Here is a 21,541-nt window from a genome sequence, read left to right as displayed (position 1 = left end):
AGACTTTGATGGTTTGGACATGTTAAGAAGGGAGAGAGTGAGTATATTGGTAGAAGTGTGCTGAGGATGGGGCTGCCAGGCAAAAGAGCGAGAGGAAGACCAAAGAGAAGGTTGATGGATGTGGTGAGGGAAGACATGAGGGAAGTTGGTGTTAGAGAGGAAGATGCAGGAGATGGGCTCAGATGGAAAAAGATGACACGCTAGGGCGACCCCTAACGGGATAAGCCAAAAGGAAAAGCAGTGTCAGTGGAAGGATGTTTTCCTGTTTAGTATCACTTTCAATGTTATTATGTTCCAAGTGCCAACACACCATGCAGCCATGACCCACCATTGTCTGGGCTTGCAGATCTACATCACCTGTTTACTTTAATTTATCACTCAACTGACAAAAAACACTTACCAGTGACAAAATGATCTGAGCAGACACAATACTGGAACAGATTAGCAATGTTTACATCAGCTCTGGACAATGGCATCTCAAACGTAGTAATGACACCCCCCCCCCCCCCCGGCCCCCACTCCCATGCATCTTACCCGCAAACACTGCAAAATACACACTTAGCTCACAGCACACAAATAGGATCCACTAACAGTTCTCACGGGCGAATGAACTGGGCAGCGTCGGCTGGCGGCTGCAACACATCGTCCCCGCTGCCAAATTTCTCTTACTATGAGAATGGTCACACTTAAACAAAGCAAATATGTTATACATGTCCAGAGTCGCACAAGAGTTGAATTTGAGGGGTAAAGTATTTTAAAAAAATGTTGTTTGTTGTTTGTTGGGTGGACCAAAAAAAATAATGTTTACATCTGTACATGTTATTATTCATCATCATTCCACTCCAAACACAATGTGCCACATGTGCACTATGTATAATGTGACCACAACAGCATGGGATAAACACTAACAGACCCGATTTGACTTATGGGTATATTGTGAGGTAAAGATACAGACACATTTTCTCTTTTCAATCTTGTTGCAAGTAAGAGAGCTGTCCCTTTTCCTGCACCAATACTATAGACCGCCAAAATACAACACGTCCAAGTGTGACATCAAAATATAATTTTTAATGTTGTTTTAGAGGTAATTAGTGAAAAGTGTTGCTTTACTGTATATCTATTGCTTAACTTGAATCAAATAGTACTTTACTAATGGAAAGGATTTTTATTAACTATTGTATTATTTACACATAGAGTGGCAGTGTAGGAGCTGTACAGTGGTCAATGCACCCAGCAGCATTCTGTGTGAGGTGTGTGAAAGACCTCGTTTGGCTACACGACCTCCAGTTACGCCTTCACGCCCTCCTATCACCCCAGCCAGACCACCAGCACCTGTACTGGGGATGCCGGGGGATCCTGACAGCCAGGTGAGTTGATTACTTGGGTGTAAAATGTGTCTGATACAATAACATTGTCTTTTTAAAGACTGATCCCCTAGAATACAGCGGCTGAAATAAGTATCTAAGATGTCTTCATTTTCCTTACAATATATTTCCAAAGGTGCTATTGAAATGAAAATTTCACCAGAGGTTGGGAACAACTCATGTAATCAATACTTACAGAGGAATTTGAACACATAAGATTAGAAATTAAATTGTCTAATAATGTGAAATGACAGGGGGAAAGGATTGCGTGCATTACGAGAGGGTGGGTGTTAAAAGGCATGGAAAGCTTGCTAGGCTATGTAACGTTTTTTTATCTCCTTAAAAATATGTGAACATACCCCAAGCAAGACTTTTCCTGTCTTGAACATTTTGAGCATTGTAAACACATAGTGGCAGCTGCTATGGGAGAGGAACAACAGAGATTTTCGGATTTTTCTGACACTCCTTCTGACACGGAAGCTCTTTTCGAAGAGGAGAACATTTCACAATCGAGTGAAGTGACCAGGGCAATATTACCCTATCATTTCAAGCCATATTTAGATGATATGAGGATCCCTTCTAACTAACAACAGACTTCCTGACAATTTGTACGACAGTATGTAGCGTACTCAGCCGCGAGCGACGACGACACCATAAAGTGGCCGGGCTCAGCGCTGCGATGAGCCACCCCAGCTCGGTGTCTCGATGAGTCACCTCGACGCCGCGATGAGCCACTCCGGCCGAAGCCGTGATCGGTGGACGCAGCGCCGAAGCTGTGACCGGCGGACATGGTGCGCCGAAGTTGTGATCACTGAACGTGGCGCCCTTGGGTACATCGACACATTTAGCACCCCTGACCTACATACCCGGATTCCCCCCCACCCAACTATTATTTTTTTTTAGTAGCTCTATACACACCTACCTGTCATTTTGAACTCACGAAGCTCACATCCTCTGCACCTGTGCAATCCACTTTTCACGACGAACCGGGTCTTTTGGAAACATATGAAACGTGAATCCATCCCGAGTGTTCAAACAATATCAAGCAATACAACGAGCCCGCATTTTGGTTAACACGAAGTAACAAAGACCTACCTTTTCACAAGTAAAACTGGTAGAAACACATGAGGCCGCCTGAGTGGGCTCCTGCTGACCATCATTGATACCCTCCAGAGGATGGGTAAGCTACAAAAGCTTATCACCACATTCAGACGCATCCGGGAAATTGGTCAACAACTGTCGGGTAAGGCCTGAACTGTTGATCAGTATTTTCTGATGATAGTAAGGTGGCTCCCATTTGGGAATCAATGTCCAGGGTTTGGAGGAACACTGATGGAAAACAGAACCCAAGCTGATTCAGGTCCAGTGTGAAATATCTAGACTCAGTCATGATTTGGAGTGAAATATCCAGGGGAGGTGTTGGTAATATCTACTTTCTTTGATCCAAGTTCCCTAGAAGTCTACCAGAATGTTGTGGAGGACCTCAATCCCTCTGATGAGGATCTGTATGGTGATGCAGATTTAATTTTGCAGATTTCCTACTCAAAACTTGCCGTGCGTTCAAATACAGAAACATGTGCACAAGAATCAAAAACAGACTCTTCAATCCAAGCAAATTTCCGAGCATCGCTTCTGTCGGCAAACCACCAACAGCTCCAGAAACATGCGGATGCCAGCCATGACGTTGACGCGAGACACCGTACATTTCTACGCTCATTTCACTTTTTATACATCTGAGCTTTGCTGTGAAAAAGAATGTACACCACGTTTTTGTGCATACGCAGCTTTTGTACATGAGCATCCTGGCCTTTGCCCATACTGCCAGAAGCACCAAAACCTGGTTTGATGCCTGTGCCATAACAGGAAAATGAAGGGCACCAGACCCCAAAACAAAGAAAAATAAACAGCAAACATCACAGCAATCTGGGTTCCGTAACTCCAAGGGACTGCCATAGCCCTATTGCCTCAATGCCACGGTGCGGTGAGGCAGTGAAGAAAACAAAGGTATTCCCATCTAAGTATGGAAGATTGACATATTGTTTTAAGAATACCACATTTTTATTGCTATAACCCTATTTTCTTACCTTTTTTCTACAAAAACCGAAAAGTAAATGAATTTTGAATTCCTAATTTTGTAGGTTTTTTAGACAATTCTGGGCCCTCAAGATTTACCGGTATTCTATGCAGTGGTTACTACATCTGCCTCACAGTTCTGAGGACAAGGGTTCAAATCCTGGTCCCGCCTGTGTGGAGTTGACATGTTCTGTTTTGTCCAGGTACTCCGGTTTCATTCCACATCCCAAAAACCTGTGTGGTAGGTCAATTGAATGCTCTCAATTGCCCAGCGGTGTCAATATGAGTGTGAATGGTTGTTTATATGTGCCTTGCCATTGGCTGGCGACCAGTTCGTGGTGTACCACGCCTCTTGCACAAAGATAGCTGTGATGGGCTCCAGCATGCCCTTGACCCTGGAGAAATGAATGGTGTGTATGTGTGTGTGTGTGTGTACTGTATATATAATGAATATGAGTATTACTGCAGGGCCTGGATACTTTTGGCTATGTTATATTTCAGTTTTTCTTTTTTTAATGAAGCTTCAAAATTTTTCAACAATACACTTTTTTTCAGTATGGGGTTCTGTGTTGACAGGGGGGGGATGAAAAAGGTTTTTGGCAAATGGCAGCAGTAGCACGAGGGAAAATTGTAAGCTGGTCTGAATACCTTCCATAGCCACTGTGTGTGTTTGTGTGCGCGTGTGTGTCCCAATTATGTACTGTGTAAACTACTCAACAGTACTAAAACAGATGTACATGTATTTTGCAATACCTTTTTTGTTTCATATTTTATTTTAATCTTTTATCTTTTGGGGGGTGATGAGGAAGCAGTTTTCAATGAAGCTCCTCTGCTTTTCCGCTCTGCTAACTGCTACTGTAGCTTCAGCCTGGCTATTGTCGTCCTAAGCGACAGCTTATGTTTGCAATTTCACTTTTGAGATACCGGTACTTTATATTTGTATGTCTTGCTGTTGTCAGGCCACCAAATGATCTGTGCTTGTGATCTTGTTGGATTACATACCTTAGCGCAAAGAATTCGCTTGGACTCTTGTCTTTTCTCCACTCAAACAATAGTTCTTCTATCCATTAATTGATTTGTCAATTGACCCATTAATTTTCTCTTGCTTATCCTGGTTAGGGTCACAGTGTTCCTAAGTCAGTCCCAGCTGAGTTTGGGTGTTAGCCGGGATACATACTGAACTGGTCGCTCGTCAGTCAAAGGGCACATAATGATACATAATGAACTGCATCCTAATGAACAATAGAATACTGTATGTGACGAGATAACCTTTTTACCTTTAGCTGGCCCCAGTATCATCACTATCTATGGGAAGCGTCTGGAGAAATCGGAATGTAGGCTGTATTTAATCCATCTTTGTGTGGTAGGAAAAAATGTTGCGACAAGGCAACCAAGTAAATGATCATAACAATATTTTTGTTACAAATTTTCTGTACTTTGTGTTCTTTATTTTTGTCATTCTTATGTCTTTCCGGCCAGTGGGTGTGTCAGTTCTGTACATTTCTCAACTACTCACCTGCCACAGTGTGTGAGATGTGTGACCTAGCCCGTCCAGAGCCCGCACCTTTGCCATCAAAACTCCGCCCTCCTTTCCCAGTTCGACGAGTCCCTGCTCTACCAGTTAAACCAAAAGAACTGACCCAAGAAGACTCAAATTCCTGTCGGCAGCAGCGAATGAAGGAGGATGGGCTGAAGCTAATACAGCTGATTCGAGCAAGTCCTACTAATAGGCTCCATTGTTTCATGTGTTTGTATGGTGTATAGTATTTATTCCTTCTCTCTATGTTAGGATGGGGAGAGGAATGGCGTCAGCCCAGAAGAGGTGTACACATGCATGAAGGTCGCAAGAGATACCAACATTCTGCCTTGCAAATGGTTGAAGTCAGAGCTGGCTCAGCAATTGGACAAGATCAGCCTGTTGTCAGCAATGTTCTCCCATCAGTCTGTATGTGACACCAGCACACACTTGTCTCTTCCAGTCATTGAAGTCTCCGACCTCTTACAATTAACTCCTCAAAACGGTACTTCAAAAATAAATTCAATAATAATCAGTGATCATGCTCCAATTTCTCTCTGCTGCAAACATGAAAAAAACACAATACCCTTTCAAATCTGGTACCGGCAAATTGCAGAGGGGTTGCGTCAGGAAGGGCATCCGGCTTTAAAAACTCTGCCAAACAAATATGCGTGCATCTAAGATGACGCACTGTGGCGACCCCTGACAAGACAAGCTGAAAGGACAAGAAGAATTTAATAAAGTGTGTATAATTTTTTTGGGAACACCTGTATATCTTCATCCTTGCTTTTGGAAAAAGGGAACACTGTAATTAGAGGCAAAACCATTTATAGTGTTCCCTCATTTAACACGGGAGCTTATGTTCCAAAAAACACCTGCATTAAATGAAATCCGTGTAGGAGGTTTTTTTTCACTCATTTTTTCATTTACAGAATGCTTTTTTTTTTCATTTACAGGGCATGTATTTTGTGTAAGGCTTTTGGTTTTTTCATTTACAGTTTTTTTCATTTCTTATACGTTTTAAGGGTAAAACACCGAACCACACACTATAAACTTTTCTCAGATGGGCATTAACATTTTTACAAATTTCACTCGTTAAAACACTCTCTGAGGCCTAATCATTTATTTGAGAAATGAAAATATAAATGTCTCTCCATCTATTTTTGTCTGCTTTATCCAGCACCGGGTACCAATGTTTTCCCAGAAAAAGAAAAGTATTATAGTTTTTAGAAATTAAAAACATAATTCTAATGATTAATCTGTGAGGTTGGACACAAAAATGATTAATAGCGACTCAGGCGTATTTCACCGTTCCTCTGGCCGGTTGGCGTGGCTCTGTTATAGTGTCTTTTGTGGAGATGTCTTGCAAGTGAAAAACATAGCTGTGGGTCTTTGTTGCCGCTCTTTTTTTATTCTGGGTTAGAATATTCTGATACACAGACATGCCTTTTGATTATGTTTGAGAACTCAAGCCACGATGCTTTGTGAGGGTGCGCCAAAACGCAGTGAGACTCGCCGGCCGCCCCTGGTACTTAGAGCTCAGTTCAGTTTGCTGAGGGTCAATCTATCTCCTCCGTGCTGCTCATCTGGCAGCAGGACTTGGGGGCCACCGCGGGAACAGATCGCCTGCCCTAAGTACCTGAACCGTCACCACGGTAAAACGCATCGCGGCTTTGTAGAAAGTTTTGCAGCTGGAGCGAAATGCCGCGGGTGGGCCGACGGTCCCAGTACTTACAGTGGCTAACAATGATCTACAGTCCTCTAAGCAATCAGGACACAGAACATGGTGCGGGGTTTCCCTTAGCGAATCAGTTTACAGAACATAATGCGCATTCATACACTGTGGAAAAAAAAAAAAAAAGCCTGGTCCACTGTAAAAAATTATACACACAAAATCTGTGTAATAGGCTAAATGAACCACGTTGTAGCAAGGGAACACTGTAGTACTCTTTCAGATGAAAATCAAATTACACAAATAAACAATAGATCTAATGAACCTACTTAGAAACCAACTTTACAATGCTTAACAACAACTAGCATATTATCGAATAAAAGAGAGTTCCTGCTACAACAGCTAAGATGCACAAATTTTAAGCATAAAGAACATTTTTTTGCATACACACTTCAACATAAAAAAGAAAAAAACACTAATACAATCCATACCAGATTAAAATGGCAAATTTACCACCACAGGATATTAATATATTCGATAACTACAACAATAGCTTATATTCATCTCACGATAATACGAATTAAAAACAGCATTGAAACTTTGAGAATGGTTATGTGTAAAATGACTGGTGGTGGGGAGGGAGATTAAGGAGATAAAGACAGAGCAAACAACCATGTGGTAGAAGATAAGAAAGGAAGAGTGGTGTGCTTCTTTTCGAGAAGAGCTGAGACAGGCTTTTAGTGGACAGGAGGCATTTCCAGAAGACTGGGGCACTACAGCCAAGGTGATCAGCGAAACCGGCAGGAGAGTACTTAGTGTATCTTCTGGCAGGAGAGAAGGGAATGAGACTTGGAGCTGGAACCTTTGAGTACTGAAAATCATACCAGGAAATAGGTTAGCTACGAAGAACTGTGAGACTGAGAGGACTGACCAGAGGAGAAAGGAATACGTTGCTATCCAACGTAGGGCAAAGGTAGAGATGGCAAAGACCAAACAACAACAGCATATGATGAAATCTATGCCTCGCTAGACACTAAAGAAGGAGAAGTAGACTGACATACAGATGGATAGAGATTGGGAAGATGTGCATCCGGTTAGAAGAATTAAGAATAATGGGAAATGCTGACTGGTGGCAGTAGTGTGCTGGATAGATTGAAAGACTACTTTGAGGAGTAGATGAATGAGGAAAATGAGAGAGAAGAGTAGATGAGCGAAGTATTCTTTCCATCTACTTAGCACACGACTGGCACCAGTCAACATATTTCCATCGCTATCCTTAATCACCTTTACTTTCTGCACATCCTTCCCATCTCTTCCTCTGTCTGGGCAACCTGTAAAAATCCTTTTCTCCTCCTTTCCTATCCAACCTGGTGTACATGTCATCATAAGCCTCACGTTTAGCCTTCGCCACCTCTACCTTAGCCCTACGTCACATCTCAATGTATTCCTTTCACCTCTCCTCAGTCCTCTCCGTGCCCCACTTCTTCCCGAATCTCTTTCCTTTGATGACTTCCTGTATTTTGGGGTTCCACCACTAAGTCTCCTTCTCCCCTTTCCTACCAGAAGACACCCGAAGTACTCTTCTGCCTGTCTCTCTGATCACCTTGGCTGTCGTCGTCCTGTCTTCTGGGAGCTCTTCCTGTCCATCTATAACCTGTCTCACCTCTTTCCGAAAGGCCACACAACATTCTTCCTTTCATAACTTCCACCACCTGATTCTCTGCTCTACCTTTGTCTTCTTAATCTTCCTACCCACTCAAGGTCACATCCTACCTGTGGGGCATAGCCACTAATCACATTATACCAAATACCCTCAATTCCAAATTTCAGCCTCATCACTCGATCTGATACTCTTTTCACCTCCAAGACGTTCCTAGCCAACTCTTCCTTTTAAAATACCCCCCCCCACTCCATTTCTCTTCCCATCTACTCCATGGTAAAATAATTTAAACCCTGCTCCTAAGATTCTAGCCTTACTCCCTTTCCACTTGCTCTCTTGGATGCACAATCCATCAACCTTTCTCCTGATCATCATGTCAACTAACTCCTGAGCTTCTCCTGTCATAGTCCCAAGATTCAAAGTCCCTACACACAGTTGTAGGGTCTGTGCATTCCTCTTCTTCTGCCGACCAAGCCGCTTTCCTCCCCTTTTTTTCTTCAACCCACATTATCTGAATTTCTACCTACGCCTTGCAGATTAACATTGACGGGCGGCGGGGGGAGGTCAGCCCGGGCCACGACATATCGGTTATGGAATTCGTTTGATGAACGCACATATATATACATATATGGGGTAAAATTAGAAATCAGCTCATCCGAGGAATGACCAAGGTTAGATGTTTGACAAAGTTAGAGAGCGAAGACTTCAATTCAAATGGTATTACTTAGCTAGTGTTACACCACTTACGACAGACATCTCTGATGGTGTGTGGAAAACATTCATTTATTACTTTCACAGCAGGGAAAAATCTTGAGAAAGAAAGCATTATACTTCACAAGTCTTTTTCTGTCTTCTTCGCCACCCCACTTTTCTTCTTCGCGCGCTCTCACTTTCTTCATCTCCAGCCAACTGCATCAGTAGATACCCCACCACCACCTGCTGGCAAGCGGAACATGCAAACCTCTGTCCATCTCCCACACAAAGAGAACATAATAATAATAACATGATAACGGTTGGAAGAGATACGTACAACAAAACAAACTATTTACAAGTGTTATATTCCTCCCCTGCTGAATAAATGCTGTCCTCAACATTAGCACTTCCATGCCTGATTTTCAGCATAGGATAAACAAATGTAGTGATTAACATATGCTTTCCATATACATTGTTTCAAACCCATGACAAAATGTTAACCATTTGGCATATGACCCCAACTATTCTAATGATATTCTAACCACATAATAGTATTCAGACATGTAGACAACATGTTTCACAAATTGAATTTATACCAACAAGAAAAACAAAGAAAAATGCATGGCAGAATTTTGTTTTTCTTCACCAGTCTCTGTTACTCTGCTCAGAAGTCACAGATTTGTCCTAAACAGTCCATAACAGCTTTGTTGACAGTCTTTCAGTCGTGCTCCACAGGAACTGGAACCAGTTGTGTTCTCAACATCTGTGGAGATACAAACAAAGGGCATGCCATGCTGTCCATACACTGGTCCCATTGTATTCACATATAGCGGGTTACGGTGAACCACACGAATGACAGGTTGTCCTAGTGCTTCATAAGTCAGTGTCTCTTTTGGTCGTCTGTCCCTCTGTGACCTGCGAGGCTGCGTTTCAGACAGGTCTGTCGCCTGATTATTGGACACTTCTGCAGCTGGAACTGTCTGTGTTACCTCCTGAGTGTTACTTCCCGTTGTGGCGGTGACACCAAGCGACGGAGTGCACTTACAGAAGTGTCATGGTCCATGCTCCCTTGCAGTGAAGCTTCCACTGCGGGCTCTTCTGTCTCCCCACCAGGCTCAGGCTGATGCACAGGCTCAGGAGTGACTGGGGGTGCAACATCTGGCTCCTGCGAATGGTGATGGTTTCTTGCCCCTTGAGCCCAGCAATGTTCTTCCTCATCTGAACTTTCTGACTCATCTGATGCTTGAGGTGTTTTTGTCTCAGTTTGTCTTTTCCTCTGATGCCTCTAGGATTTTCGTCCTCCTACACTACCCTGCACAGGTTGCTCCAGTAACAAAGCATGGCAAGGCATCAACATGTTGCAATGGAGAATTCTGCCCCTCCCTGTTCCTCGTTCAGGTTTTACCTCATACACTGGGCTATTTTCTCCCTTTTGCAAGACAACGATGTGGATTTGCTCTTCCCAGTGTGAGCGCAACTTCCCAGGGTCCCCATGCTCTGACATATTTCTAACCAGAACCCTGTCGCCCAGAAAAAGCATCAAGCTTTCCCACCTTTGGTGATAGTTCATCTTTCCTCTTGCCGTAGCCCTTTTGATTGTTTTCGTTGCAGTGTCATACACTTCTTTCATTTGTTCTTGCCATTTTTGAGCATATTGTTGTTGTGACTTATATCTTTCCTCCATATTTAGCCCAAAAATTAAATCACTAGGCAAACGGGGATGTATTCCAAAAAGCAAATAGAAGGGAGAGAACCCTGTTGCTTCGCTAGTTGTGCAGTTATAGGTATGTACCACTTTATTCACGTAGTCACTCCAGTTTCCCTTTTTCTCCTCATCCGAGGTCCTCAGCATTGACAACAGGGTACGATTAAATCTTTCGACTGGGTTCCCCTGTGGGTGGTAAGGAATAGTTCTTGAGTTGGCAATGCCACTGATATTTTGTAACTGCCTCAACAACTGATTCTCAAATTCTTAACCCTGATCATGATGTAATTTTGCAGGAAGACCAAATTTTAAAGCAAAATCCTGAAAAATATTTGTTGCCGCAGTTTTGCCTGATTTGTTATGGGTTGGGTAGGCTTGTGCAAATTTAGTGAAGTTCCATGATCACCAAAATATACTCATACCCTCTCCTGATTTTTTTCAAGGTGAAGATAGTCTGTAGAAACCATCTCAAATAGCGCTGTTGCGGGTACATCACACATGGATGCTCCACTTTGCACTGCAGGTTTTTTCTGGATGTTACATTTACAAACTTGAGTGATGAAAAATGCAATATCCTTTTGCATCCTCGGCCAATAAAATTTGGTTGTAGCTAAGTGAAAAACCCGTTCTACCCCCAGGTGACCCATTTCACAGTGAAGGTACTTGTACACCAGTTCTTTGTACTGATCAGGTAGCACAATTTGAGTGCAGGTTGCAGTTTTACGTTTCAACAGACCCTCTTGAGAAAAGAAAAGTGTTTTCCATTCGTGGAATAGCTGCTTGACTTTTGCCATTTATTTGTTCAGGACCTATTTTTTTGGCTTCTCGCCCCTCTTCTTCAGATCAAATACATGGGATATGGTAGGGTTTTGCAGTTGTGCTTGCAGTAGTTCATGAGGTGTTACTTGTATATCTGGCTGAGTAACTTGAGGTATTTCTTGGGCAAGTGGGCGACAGCTAATAGCTGAAATCCAACCAACTTCACACTGCTGCTGGTTTTCAACTGCACTGAATATTGCACCAAGGACTTCAGGTGAACACTGCCCTGTGCACTCACTTATAAAGGAGTCCATGCTTACTGGGGTGCGGGAATCTGGATCTTCCTGGGTAATATTTCTGGGTGATGTTGAAATCGGATAGCTCTGACACCCATCGATGTCCTGTTGCATTCAGTTTAGCTGTGCTTCACACACAAGTTACAGGATTGTTATCACTGTATACTGTCACTGAGGGTGCATAAAAAAAAAAAATCTTCTGTGACAGCCCACTTAAGCATTAGAAACTCTAGCTTCCCTGAATGTAATCTATATATTTTTTTTCTGCTGGTGTCAACGTTCGTGAGCCGTACCTGATTATGCTGATTTTCCCTTCCTGTCTCTGATGTAATACAGCCCTGAGACCCTGTTCTGAGGCGTCAATGTGCAGAATGAATGGATCCTCAAACCTTGGATAAGCCGTTACAGGCGAGTTTGTTAATACATCAACTAAGTAGTCTAAAGCTTTCCGTTGAGTATCAGTCCATGCTATTTTCTGGTTTGATGGAAGCTGTCCTACGTTTTCTAACTGCTTATTGGACTTCATCTTTGGACTCAAAGCTGTATATGCAGAGAGCAGATCATTCAAGCATTTAGCATGGTGCAAAAAATCTTGTACATAACTTCTGTAGTAACCTAGGAAACCCAAGAAGTTTACATAATTCTTTGATGTTTGTAGGTGGTTTTGTTTTCAGTGCCTGCACTGCAGCTATTTCTTTATTGTCCATTTTGTAGCCATCAGCTGAGATCACGTTTCCTACAAGGCACCTCATTTTTAAAAAGGTTCCATTTGTCTGGTCTTAGTTTGATTCCCCAGGCTTGCTGGTGTTTGAGAACTGCTTTCATGTCCTCCAAATGCTGTTCAAACGTTTTGCTGAAGTCTAGATCATCATCCAAGAATGGAATGCATATTTTGTCTCTGAGACCTTCCGGGCTGTCTTCCATACTACGCTGGAAAGCCGAGGGCGTATTTGTGAGGCCAAATGGAATCCTGTTGTACTTGTACATACCCCTTGGGGTTGTGAAGGCTGTGAATTTTCTGGAGTCCTCACTGATGCTACCCTGATGGTATGCTTTGCCTTGGTCGAGCACCGTGAACCAAGCGTTCCCGCCAAGACCATCAAGTATCTCCTTAATGCGTGGTATTGGATGCCTGTCTGGGATTGTCTTTTTATTCAGCCCCCTGTAGTTGATATAAAGTCTCAAACTTCCATCTCTTGTCCTCACACACATGACGGAAGCCACAAATGTGAAGGTGGACTTCCAAATAAAGCCTTTGTTTAACAGGTCCTGTATGTGGCTCTTTACTTCATCATACAGTGGTCGAGGAATGGCATTATATGATTTGGCTACTGGAACATCATCAGTTATCTTAATGTCCATTTTCAAATTTTTTATCAAACCCACCTCGTCTTTGTGTCTGGCAAATGTACTGGATTCTTCTCTTAGCATTTGTTTCACCGTTGCTTGTTGTTCACCGCTTATGTGATCCAGATTTACCTCTGGCTCCCACAGTTGCTCTTCATACTCAGACTGGAGCCTTTCAGGTGTTGGTGTGGGTAAGGTATGGGTGTTTTTGACGTTCACAGTGTTGACTGCATGTTTCTCTGAGTACACTAGAAAACAATCTGTTATTCTCTGTATGCTCCCTGTCACTGTTCTAGCTGGGATTGTGATGTCTTGTTGTGTGTTGTTTCTCACATATATGTTCACTCTTAAGGAGTGAGATAGATTGACCATTATTGCATGTCATCTTGAGTTTTTCATCCAATGACAAGTTCTCCACAGGATCAAAATGCACTTCAGTGTTTGCTTTGAGTTCTGTTTTGACAGAACAGCTGATGCACTTAGTTTTTCCACCTGGAACTACAACTGATGTCCTGCCTGTTTTGACAGTGTATGTATCATCTTCGTTTGTAGTGCTTTGGATCAAGTCGAACAGTGTTTCTGCCCTTCCCACGCCTAGCCTCAGTGAATTTCTGAGCACCGTTAATCTGTCACCGGGCTGGGTCTGGTCCCCTCTGTCTTTCATGATCTCCTCAATGGCGTTAAACCTTATGATGGGTCTTTGAGCGATGTCCTGAACTAATATCTCATCAGCGCCGACGTTTTTGTTTTTGGATCATGAATACTGAGTCTAACTTCAACCCACCCCTTAAATGGAATTTCTGAACCATTGACTGCTCTCAAATTCAACATTTCATCATCACTTACTGCAAATGCTTGGTAATTAAGATTCGGTTGATTTCTTGCTGCTCCCCATTTAGCATTTTTGTAAACTCAGGTGGTAAGTTTGCATTCATATTTGGGTCATTTTGGAACTTTGAGTTACAGGTGGTGGAATGTCCCACAGTCAACACCTCTGCCCGTTTCCCGATGGTTTCTGTTTCTCACCTTTTCTACACCCCTTCGACCAATGCATGTCACTTCCACACTTAAAACAGTGACTATAATCAATCCCATCTTGCTGACATATGCCACACAATGCCTCTTGAGTCTTTTAGAGACATTTGCAACTTGCTTTATCAGGCATTCTGTTTTTTTCGCTCATATTTGGCAGATTGTACAAGTAATGCTAGTTGGCCTGTGAGCTCTCTGATTAATGTGTTACTTTCCTCTAATTTTGTAAAGAGTTTTTTTTTTAGCTGGTTTGATTGGTTTAGCTTAGGATGACATTGTCAGAGAGTTAGTTTCCTCCTGATTTTCTTCCACTGTTCTTAGATGTGCCTTATGACTGACCTTGTTTGTAGGTTTAATCTTCCATGTCCACTCATTTTCATTATGTTGGGCAATCTGCATTTTTTGAAGCAGCAGTTCATCACTAATACTTTGATCCTGTAAATACATTCTCATCTCTCCCCTTACATTATCATTTGACAACCCTGTTAGGACAGAGTGAAAGCAATGAGTATGGACCAATTCTTTGTTATATTTCAGGCCAGACTGGGCGCTCGCTTTTTTGCGTAGGTCATCTACACGTACCAGAAAGTCAAGGGATGTTTCACACGGGCCTTGCACGGCTTTTGTAATTTGTTGGTACAAGACTGTCGCATCCTTTTCTGCATAATGAGCTCTTAAGATTTGTCGCAAAGTGGCAAGAATGAGATCTATCTTTCCCTCAAGGTAACTCCTTAATTTCAATCTCACACTCACAGAACATATCACTGCCTGCACAATTTCAACCTCAGGATATCCCTTTCTTAAACCATTTTCAATCTGGTGTTCAAGGCTGCTGAAGCTCAAATTGTCTTTGGAATTTGACTCACCCACAAGTCCATTGATTCAGAAATCTTTCCGGAAACAATTTTGGGCGCCAGCCGCACCGCAGCTGCTCAACGATTCTCTACATCAGCACGGTGTCCCAAGTGCCGCCGGGCCGTGTTGCGGCGACGGATGTGACGTCCCATTCCTCTGCTCCCGCACCAATGTCCGCTATTTGGATCGCTTCCTCTTTTCCCTCGCCAACCGCAGGTGAAGACATGAGTGGCATTGATCCCACAGCGTCTGTCTCTCGCCACTTCTCAAGCACAGCTTCCAATGTGTTGTTTAATTCCAAAAGCACGACCATGCCTTCGTCTTCCCTTGCCAGCAGCTCATCGCGTTCACAAAATTTTATGACGTGCTTGACCAGTGTGCTGCGACTTTAGCCAAATATAGTCCCTTATTAAATAGCTACAGTCAAATGTTGAAAAAGTCGCTTGGCTGGAACTAGACCAGATAGACTGGGATACCACCAAACTTTCTGACCTCCCATTTATTAATTACCACAAGACGCATGCAAATACTTCGTTGCTGGATCTCTTCTCAATCAGGAATAAATCCCACATAGTGATGGATACACTGATTTTTTTCAAAAACTCCACAGCCACCTCTCCAAATTGCTTCCATACCTCCACAGGTATGTCATCAGGACCAACTGTCTTTCCATTTTTCATCCTCTTTAGTGCCTTTCTAACTTCCACCTTCCAAATCATTGCCACTTCCTGGTGGTTCATATCTCTTCTGCTCTTGTGTCTCTTTCATTTGCTACATTATTCAACTTCTCAAAGTATTCTTTCCATCTATTTAGCACACTACTGGCATCAGAAAACACATTTCCATCACTATCCTTAATCACACTTACCTGCAGCACATCATTCCCACCTCTATCCTTCTGTCTGGCCAACCTGTAAGAGATCCTTTTCTCCTTCTTTCGTGTCCAACCTGGTAGACATGTCATCATATGCTTCTTGTTTAGCCTTCGCCACTTTACCTTAGCCCTACGTCACATCTCAATGTATTCCTTTCTCCCTTTCCTCAGTCCTCTCGGTGTCCCACTTCATCTTTGCTAATTGCTTGTATCACTTCCTGTATTTTGGGGTTCCACCACCAAGTCTCCTTCTCCCCTTTCCTACCAGAAGACACACCAAGTACTCCCCTGCCTGTCTCTCTGATCACCTTGGCTGGAGTCGTACAGTCTTCTGGGATCTTCTCCTGTCCATCGAGAGCCTGTGTTACGTCTTTCCAAAAGGCCACACAACATTCTTCCTTTCTCAGCTTCCACCACATGGTTCTCTGCTCTATCTTTGCCTTCTTAATCTTCCAACTAAAACCAATGTAAGGACAAAGCAGAGGTCAGGAATGCACTCAGTCTGAGAGTTAATGGGAGAGAAGATCAAATTGGGCTGAAAACATTGTTTCCCTGGTTGAGGATGCCAATGAAGCTGGTGATGTCCGATGGATGGGACCAGGTCTGTTACTCTAAGCAGCAGAGGGTGCCACACTGGTAGTGTGCAAAGTTGACTTAAAACATCCAGTTGAGTAAGAAATGTTGATGATAGAGTCCTCAACAGCAGTCACCTTAACTGCTGATGTGGTTTTTCATCCAATGGTTGTGCCCAGTGGGGCAATGGAAATCAACAGTTTACGAGTACTGGTCAAAAATGAATCCACTAGGGACGTTTCCCTACCAGTGGGAACAGTGATTGGAAGCATCTTTCATATTGATTCAGTCGCTACCATCCAACCTAAAGAGACCAATTCATCTGGCTTTGATGCCAACATGATCAACTTTGGTGATTCCCCAATATCTGCTCAATGGCAGAACCGATTAAGACAGAAACTAGCCCAAAAGGTTCATGTCATCTCTTTGAATGAGTCGGATGTGGGATTGGCGAAAGGGATGGAGCACAGGATTCGTCTGTCAGAAGCTATGCCTTTCAGCCTGCGGTCACGTCGGTTGCCTCTTGCAGACAATGAAGATGGACGAAAGCATCTACAAAAACTTCTACAAGCTGGAATAATCAAAGAGACACGTAGCCCATATGCTTCCCCTTTAGTCATGGTCAGAAAGAAAAACGGGGTTGTGAGGATGTGCATAGACTACCGATTATTGAACAACCAAACAATACCTGATCAGTAAACAACACCTTGTATTGACGATGCTACGAATGCTTTGAGTGGGAGTTGGTGGTTCTCTGTGCTTGATCTCCATTAAGGTTACTCTCAGATTGCTATGCATGAAGAGGACAAGGAGAAAACGGCATTAATTTGCTCTTTGGGATTCTTCAATTTTAGAGGCATTACAGGCGCTCCAGCCACCTTTCAGAGATTCATGAAAAAGGGTGTTGCAGACATGAACCTTCTACCACTGCTAGTGTACCTTGACAACGTCATTGTGTTCGGGAAAACCCTTGAAGAACATGAAGAAAGGATACACTAAGTCCTAGATTGTCTTGGAAATGTTGGACTCAAACTTTTGATAGGCAAATGTCAGATCTCCCGAGAGTCAAGTACCTGGGGCACATAGTATCAACGGATGGTGTCACCCCAGACCCACAGAAAATAGAAGCTGTCAGCACCTAGCCAATGCCCACAAATTTCAAAACGCTGCAGTCATTTTAGGTGTTTATGGTTATTACAGAAGGTTCATCCAGAACTATTCCCCAATTGTAAGGCCATTGACAGAACTTAGCAAGGGCTATGCTCCCACTTCGAAGAAGAAGAAGCAAAGCCTAGATGCCAACAAAGTCTATCTGAAGGAGAAAGATGGGACAAATCCCTCACCAATGTGTTTCACAAGATTGAATATGGCCTGACTCATGCGTTGACAGCTACAGTTAAAAGTTAAAATAAATAAAGTAGCAATTAGGTTATAGGTTTTCTTTATACAAGGTGGTGGAATATTTGTTAAAGTGTGTGCTGAATTTGTTTTCCTTTGGAGGGATTTGTATTTAAATGTTTTTTTTTATTTTTAAAAATAAATACTTTGTTTTGTTGTCATTTTATTATTTTAACCAGTTTAAGAAGGACAGGAAGTGACGTGTTGAGGAGGAGTTGAGAGGAGAGAAGTGGGAGAGAGAAAGAAAACAGGATGAAGTGCGAAGTACGAGTGGTTGTTTGCAGAAAAGAAAAGTTAAGGGTGGACATTTATCAACATTGATTGTGTTTGACAAGTACTGTTGGCAGTTCAGTTGTGATAGTGTGTCGTTTTAGTGGACTACTGAAATCACACCGTAAAGGTGGAGGTAGCCCCCAATACAGAGAATAAGTGGATGCATGGAACTTTGCTAGGACGCTAGCGACAGGCTAATAGCAGCTAAAGAGGCCTGTGTTGGACCACGAGGAAGAAGACGAGAACGTTAGCAACGAGCAAACGCGAGCGAGGCCTCCATTGAAGCACAAGGAAAAAGCTTCACAATGGATTGGACTGTGAGGACTTGGATGGGGCTGGACCATTGGACACAACCCTCCACGTTCGTCACTCTTGCCGTTTGAAACAAAGACATCGGGCTTTGACTTCTTTTGTTTTGCTGGCTATGTTCATATTTGTATGGGCCCTTAAAGGTCTAGTGTCATCCCTATAAACATTCTAAAATAGATATTGAAATGAGAAATACATATAAGATTATTCACTTCAGTGTCTACACAAAAAAATTAATATGAGCGGAGAGCGCGTCATCCATGCGCAAAGTTGCAGAAGTCTCATTCGACATCCAAGTGGTCGCCATATTGGCTGCATTTACTCTCCGTGACGTCACTGCGAACATTTGCCATTGAAAACATTCTGTGCCCCTTACTGTGGGACACGCCACTTCACACACGGAAGCGCTTTTCGAAGAAAACATCTCACAACTGAGTGAAGTTACCGGGGCAATATTACCCTATTGTTTCAAGCCATATTTAGATGACATGCAGATCACGGCCAAACTACCTCCCCGCCCTAGCCACATCCGCGCGGCGTTGATAAACGGCCACTTCCGTGGCAGACACGAGCCACCGTGGCGACAAGCCACCCCGGCCGACAAGGCTGGCGGCAGGCTCGGCCTTGTCAACAAGGCTGGTAGGGATCCACAAGGCCTGCGGATGCCGTCCTTCAGCGGCTGCTGCACGGAAGCCTTCCAATGTGCACATCGACACATTTAGCAACCCTGATTTATGAATTACACCCCCCTCCCCAACTATTGGTTTTTTGTTTTTTTGTTTTTTAGGGTTTAGTAGCTGTATACACACATACCTGTCATTTGAAACCCACGAAGCTCTTGTCCTTTGCACCGTGCAATCCATTTTTCACGACGAACCAGGTCTCTTGCAAACTTATGAAGGTTAAATCCATCTTCGCGAGTGTTCAAGCAATGTCCAGCAATGCAACAACCCGGCATTTTGGCTAACACAAAGGAGCAACGAGCTACCTTCCCGGAGGTAAAACTAATCGAACCAAACGAGTCCACTTGAGGGCGGTCCTGCCAAGTACGTCACTTCCTGCTTCTCCGTGAAAACAAATCCCTCAAGAGGATTTTCATGGCGGGAGTTACAAAAAGCTGTATACGTCAAAATCATGTTTTGTGGTGAAAAAATGCATGGGTCCATGTCGGATGCCGTTTTTTCATTAATAACATACTAAAAATCATGCATTTCATGACAGTGTCACTTTAAGTTAGCTTAGTTTAGCTCATGTGTGCATTGTGTACCCGTTATGTTGACTTTGTTTATTTGACTGAATAAGCTGCTTAGAACTACCCATTTTAGTTCAGAAAATAATGGAGCTATGCCTCCAAAACAAAAAATTAATTTAAAAAAGTAACCAAACTAAATACAGGTACTAATTAATAATTACCAGTCATATAGGGAAGAAAACCCTCTCTTTGTTGACAATGACTACTCGGTCCCAATCAGTAGCAATAAGTCTCAATGATGAAAAACAGTAATTTAAAGCTAATCCAGCAGGAGCCAATACATGACACATTAACTCAATATACTTTACTGTAGACCGCTTCTGGTCACTGGTTACGCAGAAACAAAACACAGTTTTGAACTGTCAGATAACATAATTGTAAAATAAAGGCTTTGAAAGGGTTAGGGTTAACCCTATCGAAATATAGTCACCAAGGTGCTATGTTGGCAACACTGCACTCTTGCTTTCAGGCTGTGATTAAGAATACGCCACAGTAGAGAGGGCAGAGGGAGCAGTATCTTATTTGCTGATAGGACTGCCACCCCTCAAAATGAAAGCCTATAAAAAGAGGTGTGAAAGTTACTTTTTTATCATTGGTTGTTTTGATGAAAGTTATCGCGCACACATTTAATTATAAAGACACCAAGTAAACGTCCTTTAATAAATTTTACCCTGAACACAGATCAGGTCTTGTGAGGCCTCCGCTGAGGATTCTGGAAAAGTAATTGCTGCGGTCCAGATTTCCAGAGAAGAAGCCAAACAGGCCTGGCTGACAGCTGGAGGTGACTCTGAGAGGGCTGCCAGACAAGCCCTGCATGACAGACTCACCAAAGTAACAAATTACCTTTGCAAGAAATCACTTCAACCTTCCCTAAGATGACACTGATGTGACGTTTTTTGTCACTTGATTACCCAGGTAACTATGCTGTGCTCCTTGGGCTTTACTGACGAAGCTCATTGTCATGAGGTTTTGAGGCAAAGTGGGGGGGAGGTTAGAGGTGCACTTGCTTTTCTGCAGCGCCCCCTTCTGCAACCCTTCCATGAACGTATTTGGAGTGATAAACCCGAGCCAACAGTTGACATCCATCATCCTGACAAACAGGTGAGATCAGACACATTATGTAGTTGCCCATCATTTGTGCACAATGCTCGATGTTGCAGAGCATAAATGAGTACACTCCAACTTTTGTCTCCTTTCAGAAAACATTCTGAAAATCTCTTGTACATTACTATGATTTACAGTAGTGTTCAAAATAATAGCAGTCCAATGTGACTAACCAGATTAATTGTATATTTTAATTGCTACGTGTCAAACAAGTTACCAGTAGGTGCATTAGATTCTCAGAAAAGCAATAAGACCCAGCATTCACCTTCTCACTCTGTGGAATTGGGCAAATTGGTGAGAGGGGTGTGTTAAAAAAATGCTTGCCGTTGGCTGTACATACTCAGAACTATTTTGTACAAACTTTTTTGTTTCTTGGATTTACCAATCCTTTGAATCATCACAAAACTAATATGTTGTTCTATGACCACAGATTTTTTATAATTGCTTCACATCTGTGTGGCTTGGAGTCAATCAACTTGTGGCATCATTAAGCTGTTATTCCACTCCAAGATTCCTTCAGAACATTCCACAATTAATTTAAATTTCTTTAGAAAGGGCATTTTTGATGTCACTCCACAAATTCTCAATTGAATTAAGGTCTGGAGATTGGGCTGGCCACTCCATGACGTTAACTTTGTTGGTTTGGAACAGAGACGTTGCATGTTTTCTCGTCTGTTTGGGGTCAATGTCTAAGACAACATGACCTCTTCAAGTATTTTAACGTATGCAAACTGATCCATGATTCATGATCCCTGGTGTGCCTCACACCAAAGTAACAGAAACACG

General features: G+C 42.8%; 1 protein-coding gene across 2 annotated transcripts in view; it reads left to right on the top strand.

Annotated features, from left to right (window-relative positions):
- rnf31 (ring finger protein 31) overlaps positions 1-21,541 on the top strand; it is a 157,401-nt gene that overhangs the window by 63,818 nt on the left and 72,042 nt on the right. For both annotated transcript variants that reach the window (XM_061840165.1, XM_061840164.1), the window contains exons 9-13: positions 1,195-1,367; positions 4,917-5,150; positions 5,227-5,382; positions 20,333-20,482; positions 20,567-20,752. In XM_061840165.1, coding sequence (XP_061696149.1) covers positions 1,195-1,367; positions 4,917-5,150; positions 5,227-5,382; positions 20,333-20,482; positions 20,567-20,752 — 899 coding nt within the window. The remainder of the gene's footprint in view (positions 1-1,194; positions 1,368-4,916; positions 5,151-5,226; positions 5,383-20,332; positions 20,483-20,566; positions 20,753-21,541) is intronic.

The sequence above is a fragment of the Syngnathoides biaculeatus genome, chromosome 13, assembly GCF_019802595.1.
Source record: "Syngnathoides biaculeatus isolate LvHL_M chromosome 13, ASM1980259v1, whole genome shotgun sequence".
Taxonomy (NCBI): domain Eukaryota; kingdom Metazoa; phylum Chordata; class Actinopteri; order Syngnathiformes; family Syngnathidae; genus Syngnathoides; species Syngnathoides biaculeatus.
Note: the sequence above shows the minus strand (reverse complement) of the source record. Positions and strands in the feature narration are given on the sequence as shown.